Source organism: Tiliqua scincoides, chromosome 9 (assembly GCF_035046505.1).
Source record: "Tiliqua scincoides isolate rTilSci1 chromosome 9, rTilSci1.hap2, whole genome shotgun sequence".
NCBI lineage: Eukaryota > Metazoa > Chordata > Lepidosauria > Squamata > Scincidae > Tiliqua > Tiliqua scincoides.
In genome coordinates this window covers 16,238,688-16,254,977 of record NC_089829.1, presented here as the reverse complement: position 1 = coordinate 16,254,977, position 16,290 = coordinate 16,238,688, and the positions used below count along the sequence as shown (strand labels likewise).

Genomic DNA, 16,290 nt, shown 5'->3' with positions numbered 1-16,290 from the left:
GGGTTGTGGGTGCCTCGCATGGCAGTGGGGAGGCTCTGACCTCCCCTGCCTCACCTGCCTTCCCCCCACCGCAAGTCCCTGCGTGGAGGCACAAGTACACGTGCGTTCAGGGCTCCCTTGGTCTAGGTCAGGCGCTGAGCCAGGTCGAGACAGACAGCTGGCTGGGTCGTGCGCTCCTTTCCGCCGTTGCCCCTTTAAGGCTAGCTCGCCATGCGCGGGGGTGGGCCCCGCCTATTTGCCCGGGCCCCGCCCACCCCTATAAAAGAGGCTGCGGCGAGCGCTGGGATCTCATTTGGCAGCGGTTGCGACGGGAGGACAGGCTGAAAGCATTCGGCGCGTGCGCAGTGGCGGCGGGAGGGACATGCTGAGTTGCGGCGCTGCCCTCTGGGTAAGGCTGGGATGGGGCGATCGAGTGAGTGAGTGTGGATGGGCCACCCGCGTCCCTCTGAGAAGCGGGGGCGGCGCGCTTGTTTTAGACGTGCAGTGCTGACACGTGATGGGCTTGGCCGCCGCCTGCTCCGACGGGGAGTCGGACCTGCCTGCCGCGCCTCCCTTCTCTTTCTCCGTCAGAGCGCCAGCAGTGTAGGCGGAGCTCAGGTGTGCACCTGCGGCACAGGTAGGGCGAGCTCCGGAAGGGCCGGCCGGGCTCCTGTCTGGTCCTGCGCCGTCCTGGTTCGGGAGCTTGAAGGCGGTTGGAGGAGCTGCCCTGGCCGGAGTCGGACGCGCTCAAAGCCCAACCCTATGCCTGTCTACTCAGGAGTAAGTCCCATTCTAGTCAATGGCGCTTACTCCCAGGAAAGTGTGGCTAGGATAGCAGCCCTTATAAGGCCGGCGCCCCCTGCTCATCCCTGGGGGGCTCGTGACCCGCCCGTGCGAAAGGCGGCAGCTTTCGGTGCCCGGGAGGTGGGCGTCTGCGAAGCGGAGGCTTAGTCTGGGCTGGGAAGGACCCCGCCGGGCTCGGGCAGCGCTGCCCTCGGCCACGGATGTGCGCGGGCGAGGGTTTTCCGGAGCGACGCTTCCCTCTGCAGCTCGGAGCTTCCTCTTCCCGGGCTGGGCGGACTTCGGGGAGGGGGGGGGGTCCGAGGGCGCCGCTGCCAGACTCCCTCTGTGTGCTAGTCCTGGAGAGGGGCTGCTCGCCCGGTGCGGAGCGGGGCGAGTGATGGAGGCCCTTTGCCAGCAGTTTGCCCGGTGGAGTTGCGCCCTGCATCCCTGGCGCCCTGCTTGGGAGAGGCTGTAGGAGCAGCGGGCATGGGGCAGGCAGTTCCCTGAGGCGGCCTTCCCTCTTGGTCTTTGCAGGCAAAGGTGTAAATTGGCTCCGATTTCCTCCAAGAAGCTTCCTCCGCTTGGGGCTCTGAGCATGTGCAGAATGATGTATGAATCCAGTGGATGAAGAAGGTACCTTCTGGTGCTCGCTCAGCTCCAGGTTCTGTTGTGGGTGGAAACCCCCAGTTGGCCTGATTCACAAACTGGTTTTTGTAGCAGTTGGTCTGGCAAGGGAGCTTTCAGAGTTGAGTCGGTCTTGCCAGGGCACCTGCTCTCTGGGTTGGTCCAGAAGCTTTTGTGCCTGTTTAAAAATGATTGCTTGCAGAGTATGTTTTGATGTGCTGGAAGGAGAGGCTAGCTGAGCAAAGGGAGCTTATGTGGGGAAAATGCATTGCGGTGCTGAAAAGACCTTGTAGGTTTTTTGGGTGGGGAGGGGGGGAGTGAGTTATTAGTTTAAAATTGACCATGGGAAAGGTTGAACCACAGTGGTCCTTCAAAGGAATCTGTGAGAGGGCTGAGTGGCCTTGTTTACTCCTGGTCCTCAAGAGTGCTGCTCTGCGTGTGAATTTTGGATTTCTCCCAACAGCTTGTTAATGCAGAGTCAAAAGAAGTCCCCCTGTCCAGCAAGCTGGTCCTTCCAGCAAGTTGCTTCCTTTTTTTTTTTAACACCACCCAGACTAAGAGCATTTTCCTGTGCAAAGGGTGGCATCCCTGATGACAACCCTCCCCGCAACATGTTCTAGTATGCATTGTGAAAAAGACACTGCCTTTCCCAGAATTCTTGGGGGAATGTGATTCTGGCTTGAAACCGTTGGTTAGAGTGGTCACTCACGGCATCCCCATGCAGGCTTAAATGGCTTCAGTCCCAAATTCTCATGCACATTCTCATGCACAGGGACTTTGTGGCCAGCCTGTAGGTGTGTACTGGAGTGCTGGGCCAGGTTCTTCTTTGACACCCCAAGCATCCCAACCACTCTGTGTTTAGATAGGCCCCCAGGCATCTGGGCTGTGGAAATGATGCCATAAGTGGTCGGGGTGTTCAGAAGCTGCTGGGGAGCCCTAAAAATACAGAGAATGCCTGTAGTATTTAAGCAGTGTGTTTTGTATGTCCAGAAGAGTTGCCTGGTTATGACCCTGTAATGTAGCCCCAGCCTCTCCCACCACATGGAGGTGGCCAAGATGCTGTGACTTAGAAGCAAGATTTCTTGCCCTTTAGCTTGGTTTCCCACATTCTTAGGGTCCCAATTCCCTTTTGTAGCTTTGGCTGCTGCCACTTCCTCCCTAGTCCAGCCTCCATGCCAGAGATGCAGGAGGGAGCAAAGTCTTCCAGCCTGACCTTTCACCTTGGGCTCCAGACAATCAGCAATTGTGTCCTTTCTGAAAGGGGGCAGGGGGTCTGCAGGCATCTCCTAGCTTGACCTACTGGACTGGAGACAGGTGGGTTCCATCACACATTTGACTCGCTTGGCAGGCCAGTGGTGTGTTCCTTCCTGTCCAGGTCCTGCAGCCACAGATGGTCTCAAAGTCTGCTTAAGAGCCTCTCTGACTAGGTCCCCTTTTTTGCCGCCTTCTGCATGGGGCATTTCCTCCTAGCTGCTTCCCATTTAAGCTCATCTAAGTTCTTTTTACGGGCCTGAGATGCACACTCAAAGCAGCATGTTCTGCAGAAGCGCCAAAGGAAACCATATGGGTTGAATCTGGCAGTGTTTGGCTTCTAATGTTTGTGTTTTGTTTTAAAAAGAGTGTTTCCTTTTCACCCCTGTAGAAAGACCATTCTGTGCAACAGCCCTTCTGTGAGGTCTGCTCTTCAGGAGGTGCTGCAGGTTGCTGGGCTTGTGTGGTCTTCACCAACTTTCCTTGGCACAGAACATTGCCCTTTTGGGATCAGAATCTGCCCTTTGCTTTTCTTTCTGTCCCTGCTTCTTATCGGTGCCTGCCTCTGCCTTTGTTGATCTCCACAGCCAGCTCTGGGTTAGAAAGCACTGTCTGGCCTTGCTGTTTCCCCATGAATGCTCAAGCCCTGTGTAGATGTTCAGTTTATCAGTGCTGGGGGCAGGGCTGAATTGCGATTGCCCCTTCTGCACACACTCAGCACATTGACACAGGGCTTGGCACGTAGCTGTGATTCACATGTGTGACCCTTTTGCAGAGTACAGATGGTGGGAATCTTGCCTATGCTTGCAACCTGGGTGCAGGATCTTAGGCAATTGAATGGGTCTGTGCCATCCACCAGGATTGAGTCCCCTCCACCACCACACGCAGAGACTGATGTTGTTCCACTATAATGTGAGCTGTGCAGTTGTGCTTATAGGAGTTAACTTCTGGACTTGGACTTGCCAGCAATAGACTGATGCTCTCTAATTCCTCATGCATATTGATCTTAGAGATGCTTCCATACAGAGGAAGTGGGGGGGGAGCAGTCCAGACCATGCTGACAGACACCGCTGTCCAGCTTCATTTTCTCTGAGCACAGTGGCTTGCATCTTCAGCTCCTCTGCCAGGACGAGGTGCCCATCAGTGAGGTCATGTCAGCGCAGAAGAGCATGACATCCCATAGCAAAGACCCCTTTTTTTTATCCTGCTGCTCCTTAAAGCTCAAAATGGGAATATATTTAACCACTTAAAAGAAGCTGAAAATGAATACAAAGCCACTTCCCACAGCCTCAGTCACCCTGAATGTAACCCATATGTCGGTCCGGACTTGTTCTTCAAGAACCAGTTGGGTAGAATAGGGTGGGATCCTGAGGTCTCTTTGGTGCAAGATTGTGTCCTGATTCCTCCCCAGAGGGTTTACATCTGTCCTAGGCCAGAACTGCATGCTGCTTTGGGTGCCCGTTTGGGAGAAAACTAGGTATACACTGAATTAATGAATACGTAAGTGGGATGGTGGGGATGTGTATGCAACCTAACAAGTCTTAATTTGCTCATCTACAGATTCTTTTTAAACCAGGCTATCTGCTCCAGCCAGACATTTGGGGCATCCTGTAAGCAAAACAGGCAGCTGCCAACTCTGTCCCAGGTGACAGGCACCCATCTGGTTGCCTGCAAGCCCTTTCGAACTTGCTTTGTTTCTGATTTCACAAATAGGTGAGGGGTCTGGGGGTACCAGAGGGCAGAAGCTGGGAGGGGTTTTCCTGGGTCCTGCTGGATCCTCACGGGCAGCTCTTTGCCCAGTTGCCGTTCCTTCCCGCTGAGTAGACTGCCAGATCCCACAGCATAGGCAAGCTGTCTCATGACACGGAGGTACGTGTGGGAGAGCAGGCTGCAAACTTGAAGCAACAATAATAATAAAAAAAGCCAGCCAGCTTATCAGCACAGCTGCGTTTGTCATTTTGAGGAAATTGCTGTCCTGTTGTAAAAACTCCCAGCTGACTGCTGCAATCTCCGTGTTGCAGAGAGCCAGATTTCTTGGCGTCCTCCACCTGTGAGCAAAAGACGGCGACGACACTGCTGGTGGTTATGTAACCAAGCAGCAGACGCTTCAGCGGAGCCCTGGTCTACTTCCGGGAAGGCAATTGTCCTGGCTTAGCAGTCCATGGCTGGCCTGCCTGCCTGCATGTGTGCCCTCCTGGGGGTCTTCTGGGACCTGCAATGACTTAGCTTGTATGTCATGGTGCCCAGGCAGGCTCAGAGTCTCCCTTTTCTCAACTGACTTTGCAGGAGGAAATGACAACACTGTGATTGTCAGACAGGGAAGAGCAGAGGCTGGGCTGATGACTGGGCTGGTAGCAATGTTCTCTCCCCCCCACCCTGCTGTGAGACACATTTGAGATGCACGCCTGATACTTGGCAGCTAGGTAGGGAAAATGAAGCTACTGTTGGGAAGCGGTGAGAGTCACAGCTGCTGCCTTTGAACGTGTGGGCCCCCCACCCAATCAAGGCAGCTCTGTATTCCCTGAAGGCGTTAGCTGTTCCAGTGTGCAGCCTGCTGAGAATCTCTCATCGTCTGATTGCCATGAGCTCAGGAAGGTTTCTTGAGTGGCCTGTGTCCAGTTGAGGGGCTCCCCATCCCATTTGGGACTGGCAGAGCTGCTGGGCTTGTGCAGGCAGGCATGTAACTGCCTTCCTCTCCTCGAGCCTTGTGTGTGAAGCTCTAAATCAGAGCTGAGAGAAGACTGGAAGTCAGAATGGTTTGCATTATCCCTGGGAAGTGTCATATCTGCCCTGATTGAGGTGCTTTCACTGCCACTTCGCCCACAAGGTGATTCTCCCCCATTTTGTTGGCATCTGCACCTTTGGGGGGGAGCACACTGTAGCTCAGCAAGGTTTGCCAAGATTTCCACGGTCTGCTGGGCATCTTGGCCAGGGTTAGTGGAAAGTATGAGCTTCCTCTGGGATGGACCTTGAGAGATGCACACAGGACATAGTCTGGGAATGTGGCGTCACCTGGCATTTGTTAGATGACCCTGTGAGATCCTGCAGGGCTGCCCTGGTCCCCAAGCTCACCATCCAAAGAGTTTCAGCCTGCATTTGGATGGACAAAAGCATAGTTGTAATCCTTTTGGCTCTCAGAAAGGGACAACTGAATGCGACAGCCTTGTCCCATTTCTGAAGCTGATCTGGGTAAGCGGGCTCTCTGTGGCACTTGTGTCCAGTTGATGGGGAGGGCAGGCCTTCTATCTGGGTTGGCTCAGGTCTTTCCTGTCTCCAAGGATGCTCTTCTGAGTGTGCTGTAAGTTCAGCACATGGCTGCAGTTGCCTCTTGCTCCTGTGAGACCAGCCTCTGGGATGGGAGTCAGAATCTCCTCCCAGCAACCTGCCAGCAAATCCATGTCTCTCTTCTCCTCCCTCCCAATTTCATGCCCGTACTGACTGGTGGAGGCAGGTTCTTCTGGGTTACTAGCGTGAATCTTTGAGGGGGCTTCCAGTCACTTCTTGGGCATGCTGACCTGCCTGGCTTACAGTTTGGGTTTTGAGCCCCCCTCCAGTGCCCTGTACATGAGCTGTTTTCTTTCATCCAACTCTGCATGAGCCCAGCAGGGGCAGAGGGCCTCGCACCAAAGGGACAGAGTCGCTCCTCGCACCAAAGGATTCATGGTCCTCGTCAGCTCCACCAAACATGGTGCCCAAGGAGCTTGCCATCTGCCAGCCTATCTGTTTGTTTGGAATGCAGCTTGGCAAAGGCTTCCCTGCTCTTGCCCCAGACAGGACATCCTCCTCCAGTCATGTTTCTCCCCATGCTGGTGGGTATGAGGGTGGAGATGTAGGGTGCTTACCTTTCCCCCTGCATGAAGCAGGGCAAGCAATATGGGGGTACACACTCCCATGAACCATCAAGTCTGCTTTTCCACTGTGTACAGAGGGGAGAGTGGCATAGTTGAGCATCATGTCTGGTTTAGACCTAAAATGGTTAGTGAGGAAGATGTGGCCTAACATCCCCCAGAGCCAACCAGTGGCTGCCATCTTGTTTGTCTGCGGTGTTTTGTTGGAGGTGAAAGGAGCTCATAGGGGATGTGTGTGGAGTGGTGCATACTCCCCAGCTTCCAGCCCCAGTTGCATGACTTGAAAGGGCTTGCAAACAGCCTACACTGGCCAAGCAAGGTGAGGTGGGGTCATTGGATGTGGGTATGGGAGGCGCTGGACTGTCTTGGCCATCCAGCACAGCACCTATTTGGGGTTTCACACAGAGAAGGGTCAGCCCCAACCTCATCTGGAGGTGCCGCTAGGGATGTTCTGGAAGATGGGGCAGCTCTGCCGGTGAGCTGTGGTCCCTTCCATTGCGAGGGACTGGTCCCAGCCAGCTGGCATCTGGGGGAGGTGGATGGTTGGCTGACCAGCTGACTGCCTTTGCAGCGTTGTGTTCATAGAGCAAAGGAGGCCTCTGGGGTGTTATTGGCCTGCACGGCTGATGCAACTGCGGATGAGGCCCAGTCATGCCAAGGGATCAGCCAGGGCTCGGTTCTTGACAGCTCTGAGCTGCAAGCCATTGCATCCATTTTGTAGATTCCCATAATGGGTGTTCAGAATCCAAAATCCCCTCTTAAAGGCTCCATCTAAGCTGTCTCACACTGAATGTCGTTGCGGGGCTGCAGAAGTGTGGGTGTAGTTGCTGTTGGCTGGTGATAGGAAGCTCTGCTGTAGCAAAGTGGTGAAGGGGCTGAGCCAGGAGCCAGGAAACTACATCTCACCTTCAGCACCTCACTTGCAATGTGAGGGATAATTCTAGCCCACCTTGCAGGGCTGTTGTGAAGATTACTAAGGGAGTAGTTGATGTGCTTTGAACCAGGGGAATCTTCAGGAAGTATCCATTTTTGTTGGGGGAGACAGAGCCAATGTTGCACATCAAGACCAAATTTAGGGATGTTACAGGGTCCACCTGCTAAATGTGACCCGTGCCCACAGCCAGCCTCCAAGAAGCAGGCAGCTGAGAATGCTTGTGCCCCTTTCTCATCCCTGCTGGCCCTACCCTGCAGGGCCTGGCCAACTGTCTTGAGCCTTAAGGCTTTCTGCAGGAAAGATCCCCCCCTTGTCTTTGCCCTGCATGGCATGAAACTAGTACCCAAGTGTCCCCTACTGGGGTCCTTGTTTGCCTGCTGCTTAACACAGCAACACCAATACTGGGGGCTGGGAGGGGGAAGCCCAGCCCTGACCAGATTTCTTGGTGGGTTTCATGCTGCCCTCCTCTTCTCCCCCCACAGCAAGAAGTTAGGAAGCTTCCATCCATCGCCCTCCCTCCCTCTGCACCTCCCCATTGAAATCTGGGAGGGGGGAGCGAGTCGCTGTCTTGGATTCCACAAAGGCTCTATTGTGGAAGGGAGCTGGTTTTTGGAATGTGATGTTTTCTTTGGGGTGGAGGGGAGGAGGAAGTGTGCACACGAAGGCTAGCCAGGGGATAAAACCTGAAATGACCTGCTCTGGAAAAGGCCTCCAGGGGGGTGGGCAGGCAGGCGACAGCCCTCCTGGGCCCTTGTTTGTGTACCAACAGCAGTGGAGGCTCAGCATTCCAAAGCACTTCCAAGTAGGAGGTGGCAGTGGTTTGGTTGCACAACAGCAAGGGTTGGGCAGCACGCCTGGTGAGCAGTGGGGCTTGGCACCAGCCTGCCTGCAGAGGCAGCCGTCATAGCACAGCTGTCCCTGCCCCAGTACCCTGGGGCTGGCCAGCCCCCTTACTCCTCTGCCTGCCTTGTGACAGACTGGCAGATGGCCCCTCCTTGCTCTGGCTGGATTTTGCTGTGCAGGGGAGTGCTAAGTGGGGCATGCGTGAGCCATTGTTTAGTCTAGTTCTGCTTGGAGGGGGGCCCTCCCTGTCCAGGCCAAGAGCGCAAGTGCTATGCAGGAGATGTCATGGGTTGTCATTCAAGAGTGGCTGGCTGGCTAGGGTGAAATACCCCTTGTGTGATCGCGCTGTCCTTGGCCAATTCTCCTCAACACAAATGCGCAGCAGAAATGCTGAGTTTGAATCCCAGGTTCTTGCCCCCCCTGTTCTCCTTCAGGTCCCCCAGCAAAATTGAGGGCAGTAGCATCTTGGGTAGACAGAAAGCAGGGCCCTTTCATGTAGCTTGTTATGATGGAGGTCAGCCTTGCCCCACAATTATTTGCCATGACAGCTAGGTGGAACCCTCATCTTTGGAAGCAGTCTACCTCTGACTGCCAGTTGCTGGGGAGCCATGGTAGCAGAGGCCTGCTGTCTTCCTGCTTGGCTTGTGAGGTTCCCATTGGAGCTCCTGACTGGCCACTGTTGATTTTGATGCAAGCCTCTTTGACCTTCTAAGGGTCCCGATTCTCAGCCAGGGCTCTTCTGCACCACTCCAGTACTTGAAGTCCAGGGGGCACTGGACTGTTGTGCAGGGGAAGCGCTTGTCACACAGATGTCTCTTAAACAGGGTGGGCAGAGCCACACCCTTTACTTTGAGAACAGGGCTTTAAAATCCTCTTTGCACTTGTGGTCAAGACCTTGCCCTGCACTCCCAAGCTGAGTTGGAGTCTTTAGTGCTGCATGTGAGGAAGTGCAGCAGTGGGATTGTGCCCTGGCTCAGCATTGGACCAGGGCAACACCAGTTCAAATCCCCCCACAGGCATGAGACACTCGGCCTTCAGCTGGGGAGGACGGTGTCAACTTGGAGCCATCTGCTTGCTCTCAGCAGAGGAGCAGCTGTGTTTGGGGCAGCTACTCCCACCTTGGCATATCACTTGGGAGTCCTCTGGGACATCTGAGCCCAGTGCGCAGAACTGAAGTGAGTTTGAGTTGAGTGGATGAGAACACCTGGCAGGGAGGGGGCTGAGAGGGTATCAATGAAGGAGATCCTTGGGGTTCGTTCACCATCACTTTCTTCAGGTGCTGCTTTCACCTGTGAAGGGAAGCTACACCTTCTGGCAGAAGCTGCAAATGTCTCTTGAGGCAGTGCTTTCTCCAGAGACTGACCTGTCCATATCACAGTTGGCTTGTGTGTGTCCCCTGCCTGGGTGGCCCCCATGATTTGCCCCTCTGGAAGCCCAGAGGTGGGTGACTGAGTGAGCCTGCAAGTAAGCTTCCTGTGGTGGACCTGGGATTGCTGGTCTGGCACACCTTGCCTTTCCACATCGGCAAGTTCTTTCCCCGCAGCCAGCCAGCCAGGGAAGGGTTGGGCTACATTTCCAGCAGCCCCTCTTGTTTGCTGCATGGCACTGACAGGGCCTTGCCTTGCCTTGCAGGGAGCAGAAGTTGCCGGATACCTGGCAAGGACTGTGGACTTTTGAGCACGTCCAGAGGAGAGAGCGTCAGCCAGCCAAGGAGGGCATCATGTCGACTGCAGGCATTGCTGCCCCAGAGATGAGAGTCCCCCTGAAGAGCAACTTTCTCCATAATGGTGAAGGTGTCAGTAGCCTGAAGACCTGCTGGAGCGGCCATAGCAACTTTGAGAAGTAAGTGCTGTGGCGAGCACAGGACCCTGGTGGTTTTGGTTCTCACAGCTCCAAAGTGCTTACATTGGTGACGAATGATTCTCTCTCTCTCTCTCTCAGTGCTTTCTTTAACATAGATTCAGTGACAACTGCCTATGATCTGAGCGCCCGCACCTCAGCAGAGCATCGCTTAACACCTGTCGGTATGTATCTGGAAGGGCTGCGCTGGTGATTGCCATTACAAATATTGATCTACTGCTGTTCCACAGCAACAGATCTCAAGGGAATGAGAAAATGGTTCCCTGCCCCAGAGGGGCTCCCCATTTGTCCAAAAGAAGTGCTTGAGCAACTTCCCGCTGATCTCAGTTGTGTGCTCGTCCCCTAGGAAACCCTGCCCCCTCCACAACATCATAACAAAGCCGTCTTTCCCCTGTGCCGTCAACTTGTCATTTAGCAGAAGCATGCAGGGACCAACAGCCTCCATCTTTCTCAAGCTTGGGCCCTGGAGGAGGAGCCTGGCAGCCTAGTCATGGCTCTCCCTGGCTGCTGATTCCCCTGCTCTCATGGGCTCCCTGAGCCCACTTCTGATCACCCAGAGCCCACCTTGAGGTGTGGAGCATGTCCCTTCCAGCCCCCTTCCAAGAGGGCAACTGATGACAAGCTCTAGAGATCAAATGTTGCTTAACAGCCAAGAGTCAAAGGACCAAAAAGGTCTTGCCAGCAAAGGGAAGGGTTTGAGGACTCTGATGGGCACCCACATCATGTGCTTCTGGCTCAGTGGTCAAAGGAGGGCTGCCATGCGAGAGGTCTCCCTAGAACCATTCCAGGCTGCATTGGTGACCAGGACCCCTCAAACACAGTTGCTGGTGACCACTTGCTGGCTGCAGTCCAGCAGTACCCATGGAGGCTCCTGTGCGAGAGTCTGCCTGTGAACCTGGACTGATACATGGTGTGGAGGGGCTCCAGGCTGTCCAACCAGAGCTAGGAAGCTGCTGCAGTTGGTGCTGGCAGGACCCCATGGACCCCTTGTGGTCTGACTCGGGAGAAAGGCAACTTCCCCCAGTTGCTGATCCCTCCCCAACAAAGGAGAGGTGTGGGCAGGGGTGAGAGTTTCCTACCCTGCTTCAGGGAAGCTGCAGCCATTTTGTTCAGCCTGTGGCTTGTTCCACCCTGCTCCCCATGGCCAAGAGACCCTCCAAGGGGGGCAGCTGCAAAGACCCCTGAAGTGCAAGCGCAGGTACTTGAGTAAAAGCAGCAGGGGCCCCTCTTCTTTCCTCTTGCGGGGCTGCCATGTTGTAAACCTAGGGGGTGGTTGGAGGGGGCATGCATACTTCATATTGGAGCAAGGATGGGTCTGCTACTGCTGCTCCGGAGCTCCTGGCTTATTTGCCCCAGTGACAAACTCTCCCCCCCCCCCGCGTCAACATGGCTGATGCTGCTGGCATCCCATTTGGAGAGGCTCACTCACTGCCCTGTGCTCAGTCTGAATGGGAGGCAGTTTGAGATCAGCTGAGCAGACAGTGAGTGAGAGCCTCTGGGAGCAGAACAGAGGGCTAACGTCCCTCTGTAGCTCATGGCATGGTGACGGGAAGTGGGAGGCAGAGATGGGCAGGTCAGGTTCAGTCACTTGGGACAGTGGGTGCTCCTTGGATCAGAGAGAGGCTGGTAAACATGAAAGCTTTTGGAAGAACACATTCTGCCACGGAAGAAAACATTTCAGTCTTCCAAAGTGATGTAAGACTTTGGCCCCCTGAGGATGGCAGGGAGGTCATTGAAGGGCCAATTGGGCATGCCAGGTTGTCAAAAGGCCTAGATAAGAGAAACAGTTGCACTGTAGAAGACTGAAGGGGTGCAAGGCATCTTGCCTGTGGCTCTTGAATGGGATGGCCTTGTGGAACCTTCCTGGCTGCGGCAGTCTACCTTTAAGCACCTACTGATGGGTGAGGGCTGTTGCTTGTGGGCTTTCCAGTGGGTCATCTGTTGGCCATTTGGGAAACAGCAGGCTTTCTGCACTCCCTACCTCATCCTGCAGAGCTTTTCTGGCACCTTTTCTGATGTATTGAGAAGTGCCTCTTTCCAGATTGGAGGTTCACCTTTCTTTCCAACTCTTCTCCCCAGGGCACATTTCAAACGCACATCCAGTTCACGGCCACAGCCAGGCAGAGAACTGCAGCCAAGTCTTGCCTCCAAAATGCAGCCCCCCTCCTCTCAGCCCTCTAGGTGAAGGGCCTGGGTCCAGCCCAGAAGATAGCCTTGTTCCTGGCTTCAGCAAACTCTCGATCCACCTGAGCTGCGCTTCTGATGACACACCCCCACACACGCCAGTGAAGAGCGGGGCACCCCCTTTTCCTGAGCGGAGTGCGAGGCCTCTGCCCCCGCTGCCCATCACCGAGGACTACTGGCATGACGATCTTGACAGGGAAGTGGAGTTCCTAACCAGCTCAGAGACGGACTTCTTGCTGGGGGAGAGTGGCACTCCTCCGTTTAAACCCACTGCTCAAGGCAGGAGGAGCTTCAGGGGCTGCGGGCAAATTAACTACGCCTACTTTGATGCCCCCCCAGCAGGACCAGAGGATTCCCCCTCTCTGCCTGACCAGAGTGGCAGTGCAGCGCCTTCTTGCCCTCCTCAGCCACCTCCCTCCCATCAACTCCACCGACGGTTACGCCGTTCGCATTCTGGACCAGCTGGGTCCTTCCACAAGCCAGTGGTGAGGATCTCGAGCCATTTCCTTCGGACCTCTCCTAGCTCTGATGATGACAAGCCTGAGATTCCCCCCAGGGCACCAATACCCCCCCGGGCACTCAAGCCGGACTATCGGAGGTGGTCAGCGGAGGTCACTTCCAGCGCCTACAGTGATGAGGATAAGCCCCCCAAGGTGCCCCCTCGAGAACCTCTGTCCCGGAGCAACTCTCGGACCCCCAGTCCCAAAAGCCTGCCCTCGTACCTCAATGGCATCATGCCCCCAACCCAGAGCTTTGCCCCCGACCCCAAGTACGTCAGCATGAAAGCCCTCCAGCAGCAGCACAGCGACGGCTCTACCAACAAGATCCCCTGCATCCTCCCCATCATCGAGAATGGCAAGAAGGTCAGCTCGACACACTACTACCTCTTGCCAGAAAGGCCCCCTTACCTGGACAAGTATGAGAAGTTCTTCCGGGAAGCAGAAGAAGGCAGCCTGAGTGTGGGTGGGCAGCCTTGGGGTGACGATGCCAGCGCCGCCAAGCTGGACTTGAAAGCCAAGGCGGACCTGGTCGGCCCCATGAAACGCAAGCACTTGCCTTGCATGGTCTCGCCATAGGCGCCAGAGACGTGAAGGAGTCATGGAGGCTTCTGGAGCCCGGTTGGCATTGGCTCTCCAGGGGTGGTATATGGTAGGGCTGCCTCGGAACTCTTGAGCCAAGCAGGAAGGCTGTGGAAGAGGGAGCCCCCCTCGGTGCTGCTGCATAGCTGTGAACCTGGCTCCTGCTGCTCTTGCCGTGTACAGTTGGAAGAAAGACTATATGTAGCCATTGTTGGCCAGTTATTTCATATTCTTCTTAGAGTAATATATATATTTTAGGAACTCTCATTAGTAGAAAAGAACTCGGTCTTGCTTGTGGAATGAGCAGAAAGCAGAGTGGGATGGGCAGGTCAGTATCTTGGCTGGTTTGATGAGAGAGCTTTCAGCAAGACAGCCGTGGAAGTTTGAACTTCTCTGGCTGACAGGTGAAGTCAGCCTGTCCTCCTCCGCCAGGCATTGCCCACCTGTTGGTAGGGAGGTGGTACCTTTGCTGCCCATTCAGAAGGCTTTCTTTAATATGTGGGGAGAGGGGTCATCTTGGGGTGGGCGGGCCTTTGGGGCTATGGAAGTTCCAACCACCCACACAAATGCTTGACAGAGTTCAGTTGGCTCTCTTGATCTGGCAGATGCCCACAACTGTCATCTTGACAAGCCCAAGGAAAGATTGGTGGTGGTGGTGTGTCTTTGCAGGTGGGTAGCTATGGGGATTACATGACCATAGTAGTCCAGAGAAATAGGGCACACACAGCAGGCAAGGACAGATACTTCTCTCCCCCCCCCCCAATTAAATTGGACCAACTTCTGTGCTTTGCGCAGGATGTGCTTTCAGTCTAGCCAAGCAGCCCAAGCTGGCCTTGGGCTCGGTTTCCATTCAGTATTCTGCAGGGAGGTGGTGAGCCAAGTTGTGCTTCCCACTGGAAGTGGCCTGGTTGGTGCCTGCAGGTTCTTCCAGTCCCTGAGCCTGGGCGGCAGGCAGCCTCTCTGAGCCATCAAGGGCTTGGCAGGAGGTGATGCGTCTCGCAGCCTGCACAGTCCTCCCCACACCCATTTCCGCTCTCAAGCCACCCCCAGGAAAAGGTGCTCACTGATGGAGGTCTGTCCACAGCTGTGCTCTCCAAGGAACAGAAGTGTGCCTGTTTACAGTTCACACCATAAGTTGACGCACTGCTGAGTGGGAGTTTCTGCTGCAACTTCTGGAAAGCTGACTTGGGTCTAGTGTGCAACCTAAATGAAGGCAAATTAGGTGTTCTAGATAATGCACTGAACGTGTGTACAGTATTGAGGAGGAACAATGATGATCTGTTCACTTTGTATTTTGGATATTGCCATGTCTTGAATGTAATAAAGTATGTCCTTATTTATGATAACCGCTGCCTTGTGTGGGGTTCCTTCTTGCACGTGTGTAGCAGTCACCCCTCCTTCCAAGGTCTGCCACTTGGCCTCCTTCCTGGTCACGTTTCAGGGGCCTCTTCTGCACTCACCAGAGCTGGTGCGCAGTCTGTCTTGGGGCGTGCCTGTCAGCTTCCTGTGTTAGCCAATGAGAAGCTCCAGAAAATCATGCTACGAGACTTATCAAGATTGGGAAGGGTGGCATAAGTGTTGCATTACAGCAGTGCTTCCGGTGCCAACCACGATGTGGGCAGGCAGCCTGTGAAACTCAAGAGGACACTTGTTCTGCCTGGTGAGCTTGGGGCAGGGCAAGGTGGCGTTGTCCCTCTTTGACCCGTTCTATGTTATTAAGTGCTGAGGCATTTTTGTGGTGGTGGTGGCAGTGATTATGATTATGCTGCCGCCACTGCCCCAGCAGTGATTGGCTGAGCTGCCTTGTGTCACAGAAGGCTGTGGTAGGTACCGCTGTTACTCTTGCCTGAAGTGTCTGTCTCCCATTGGCTGAGCTGCCTTTAAAGAGGGGGTAGAAGAAGCAGGGGGTCAAGGAGGATTTGGAGGGAGACAGTCTGAGCAAGGAGACTAGAAAACAGTGACCTCTGTTCTGTGGTCAGTTCCTACAGGGATGAGGAAGGCTGAATGTCCTTGTTTCCATTTGAAGCAGCCAGGTGGGTCATTACCTGAATCTTTCTGTGCTGCTGGTGCTGCAGGGAAGGGGCACAGGTAGCCCTACCTACCCCTGAATCTAGATCGTGTATGTGTCCCCTTGGGGTGTTGTTTTTGGAATGCTCCTGGTAGCTGCCCAACACCAGCCCTTCTGCTGGTCTTGGTCTCAGCGAGCCCCTGAACTGCCAGCTGTAGAGAAACCAAAGAAAGTCATTTTTCCAGAAAAGCTCCTGAATGTGCTTCACTGTGTATGGGGGGGGGGGGGAGAGAACTTTTGCTCTCACTCCAGCCCAGCCCCACTCTGGACCTGTTGCCTCCATCCTGCCAAGCGGCTGAAGGAGCAGCAGCAGATTCTTCCAAATGCAGCTTTCCAGGGAGCTGCTGTGGCCTGGGGCCCCCTGTCTACCCCAAAGGGGACTGCTAGCCTATCTTGCGCCCACAGTTGCAGCCCCCCACAACTTCCTGCTGAGCTTTTTTAAAGTTCCTGGCTAGAACAATGGCTGAGCAGATGGCCTAATTCAGGAGGGGAGGGGGGGATCAGCTAAGGCTCTCTAGTGGTGAATTGTCAGCAGGCCTCCCCAAGTGCTGTACCCCAGCATCCTGTACAGGAAGCCATGACAGTGGAAGTGGATCAGACTGGAAAAACACACACTGTGCTTGGGGAGCTTGCATGGGGCTCCTGTGGGTCACTCTTCACCCAGAAGAGCCCTGTTGGCTTGGGAGAGGGGCTTGTGAGGAGCAGCTAACCTCCCTGACTCCTTAAGGACCCTTCTGTGCATTCCCTAGCTGGGTGAAACTCCATGTCTTTCCTCCACCCTCCTGGCACATGCTTGGTCTCTGCTGTAGGCCTTCAGCTGTCAGAAGCCCACAGGCG

The 16,290-nt window shown here is 54.8% G+C and overlaps 1 protein-coding gene across 2 annotated transcripts; it reads left to right on the top strand.

Moving 5' to 3' along the window:
* Positions 1-300: 300 nt before the first annotated feature.
* Positions 301-14,731, top strand: ERRFI1 (ERBB receptor feedback inhibitor 1). 2 transcript variants are annotated; one of them, XM_066637118.1, is made up of 5 exons: positions 304-388; positions 1,297-1,395; positions 9,895-10,104; positions 10,204-10,286; positions 12,202-14,731. In XM_066637118.1, the coding sequence occupies exons 3-5, from the start codon at positions 9,983-9,985 to the stop codon at positions 13,380-13,382; spliced, it is 1,386 nt and encodes a 461-aa protein (XP_066493215.1). In that variant the 5' UTR covers positions 304-388; positions 1,297-1,395; positions 9,895-9,982; the 3' UTR covers positions 13,383-14,731. The 2 variants fall into 2 exon arrangements, with proteins under 2 accessions (XP_066493214.1, XP_066493215.1); XM_066637117.1 differs by lacking the exon at positions 1,297-1,395 and having other exon boundaries at positions 301-388.
* Positions 14,732-16,290: the final 1,559 nt, after the last annotated feature.

Bases quoted from the DNA above. Each gene is read 5' to 3' on its own strand.
- ERRFI1 (XM_066637117.1), top strand. From the start codon at position 9,983: ATGTCGACTGCAGGCATTGCTGCCCCAGAGATGAGAGTCCCCCTGAAG. The intron at 10,105-10,203 runs GTAAGTGCTGTG...TCTCTCTCTCAG, and splicing joins GGCCATAGCAACTTTGAGAA to TGCTTTCTTTAACATAGATT. The intron at 10,287-12,201 runs GTATGTATCTGG...TCTTCTCCCCAG, and splicing joins GCATCGCTTAACACCTGTCG to GGCACATTTCAAACGCACAT.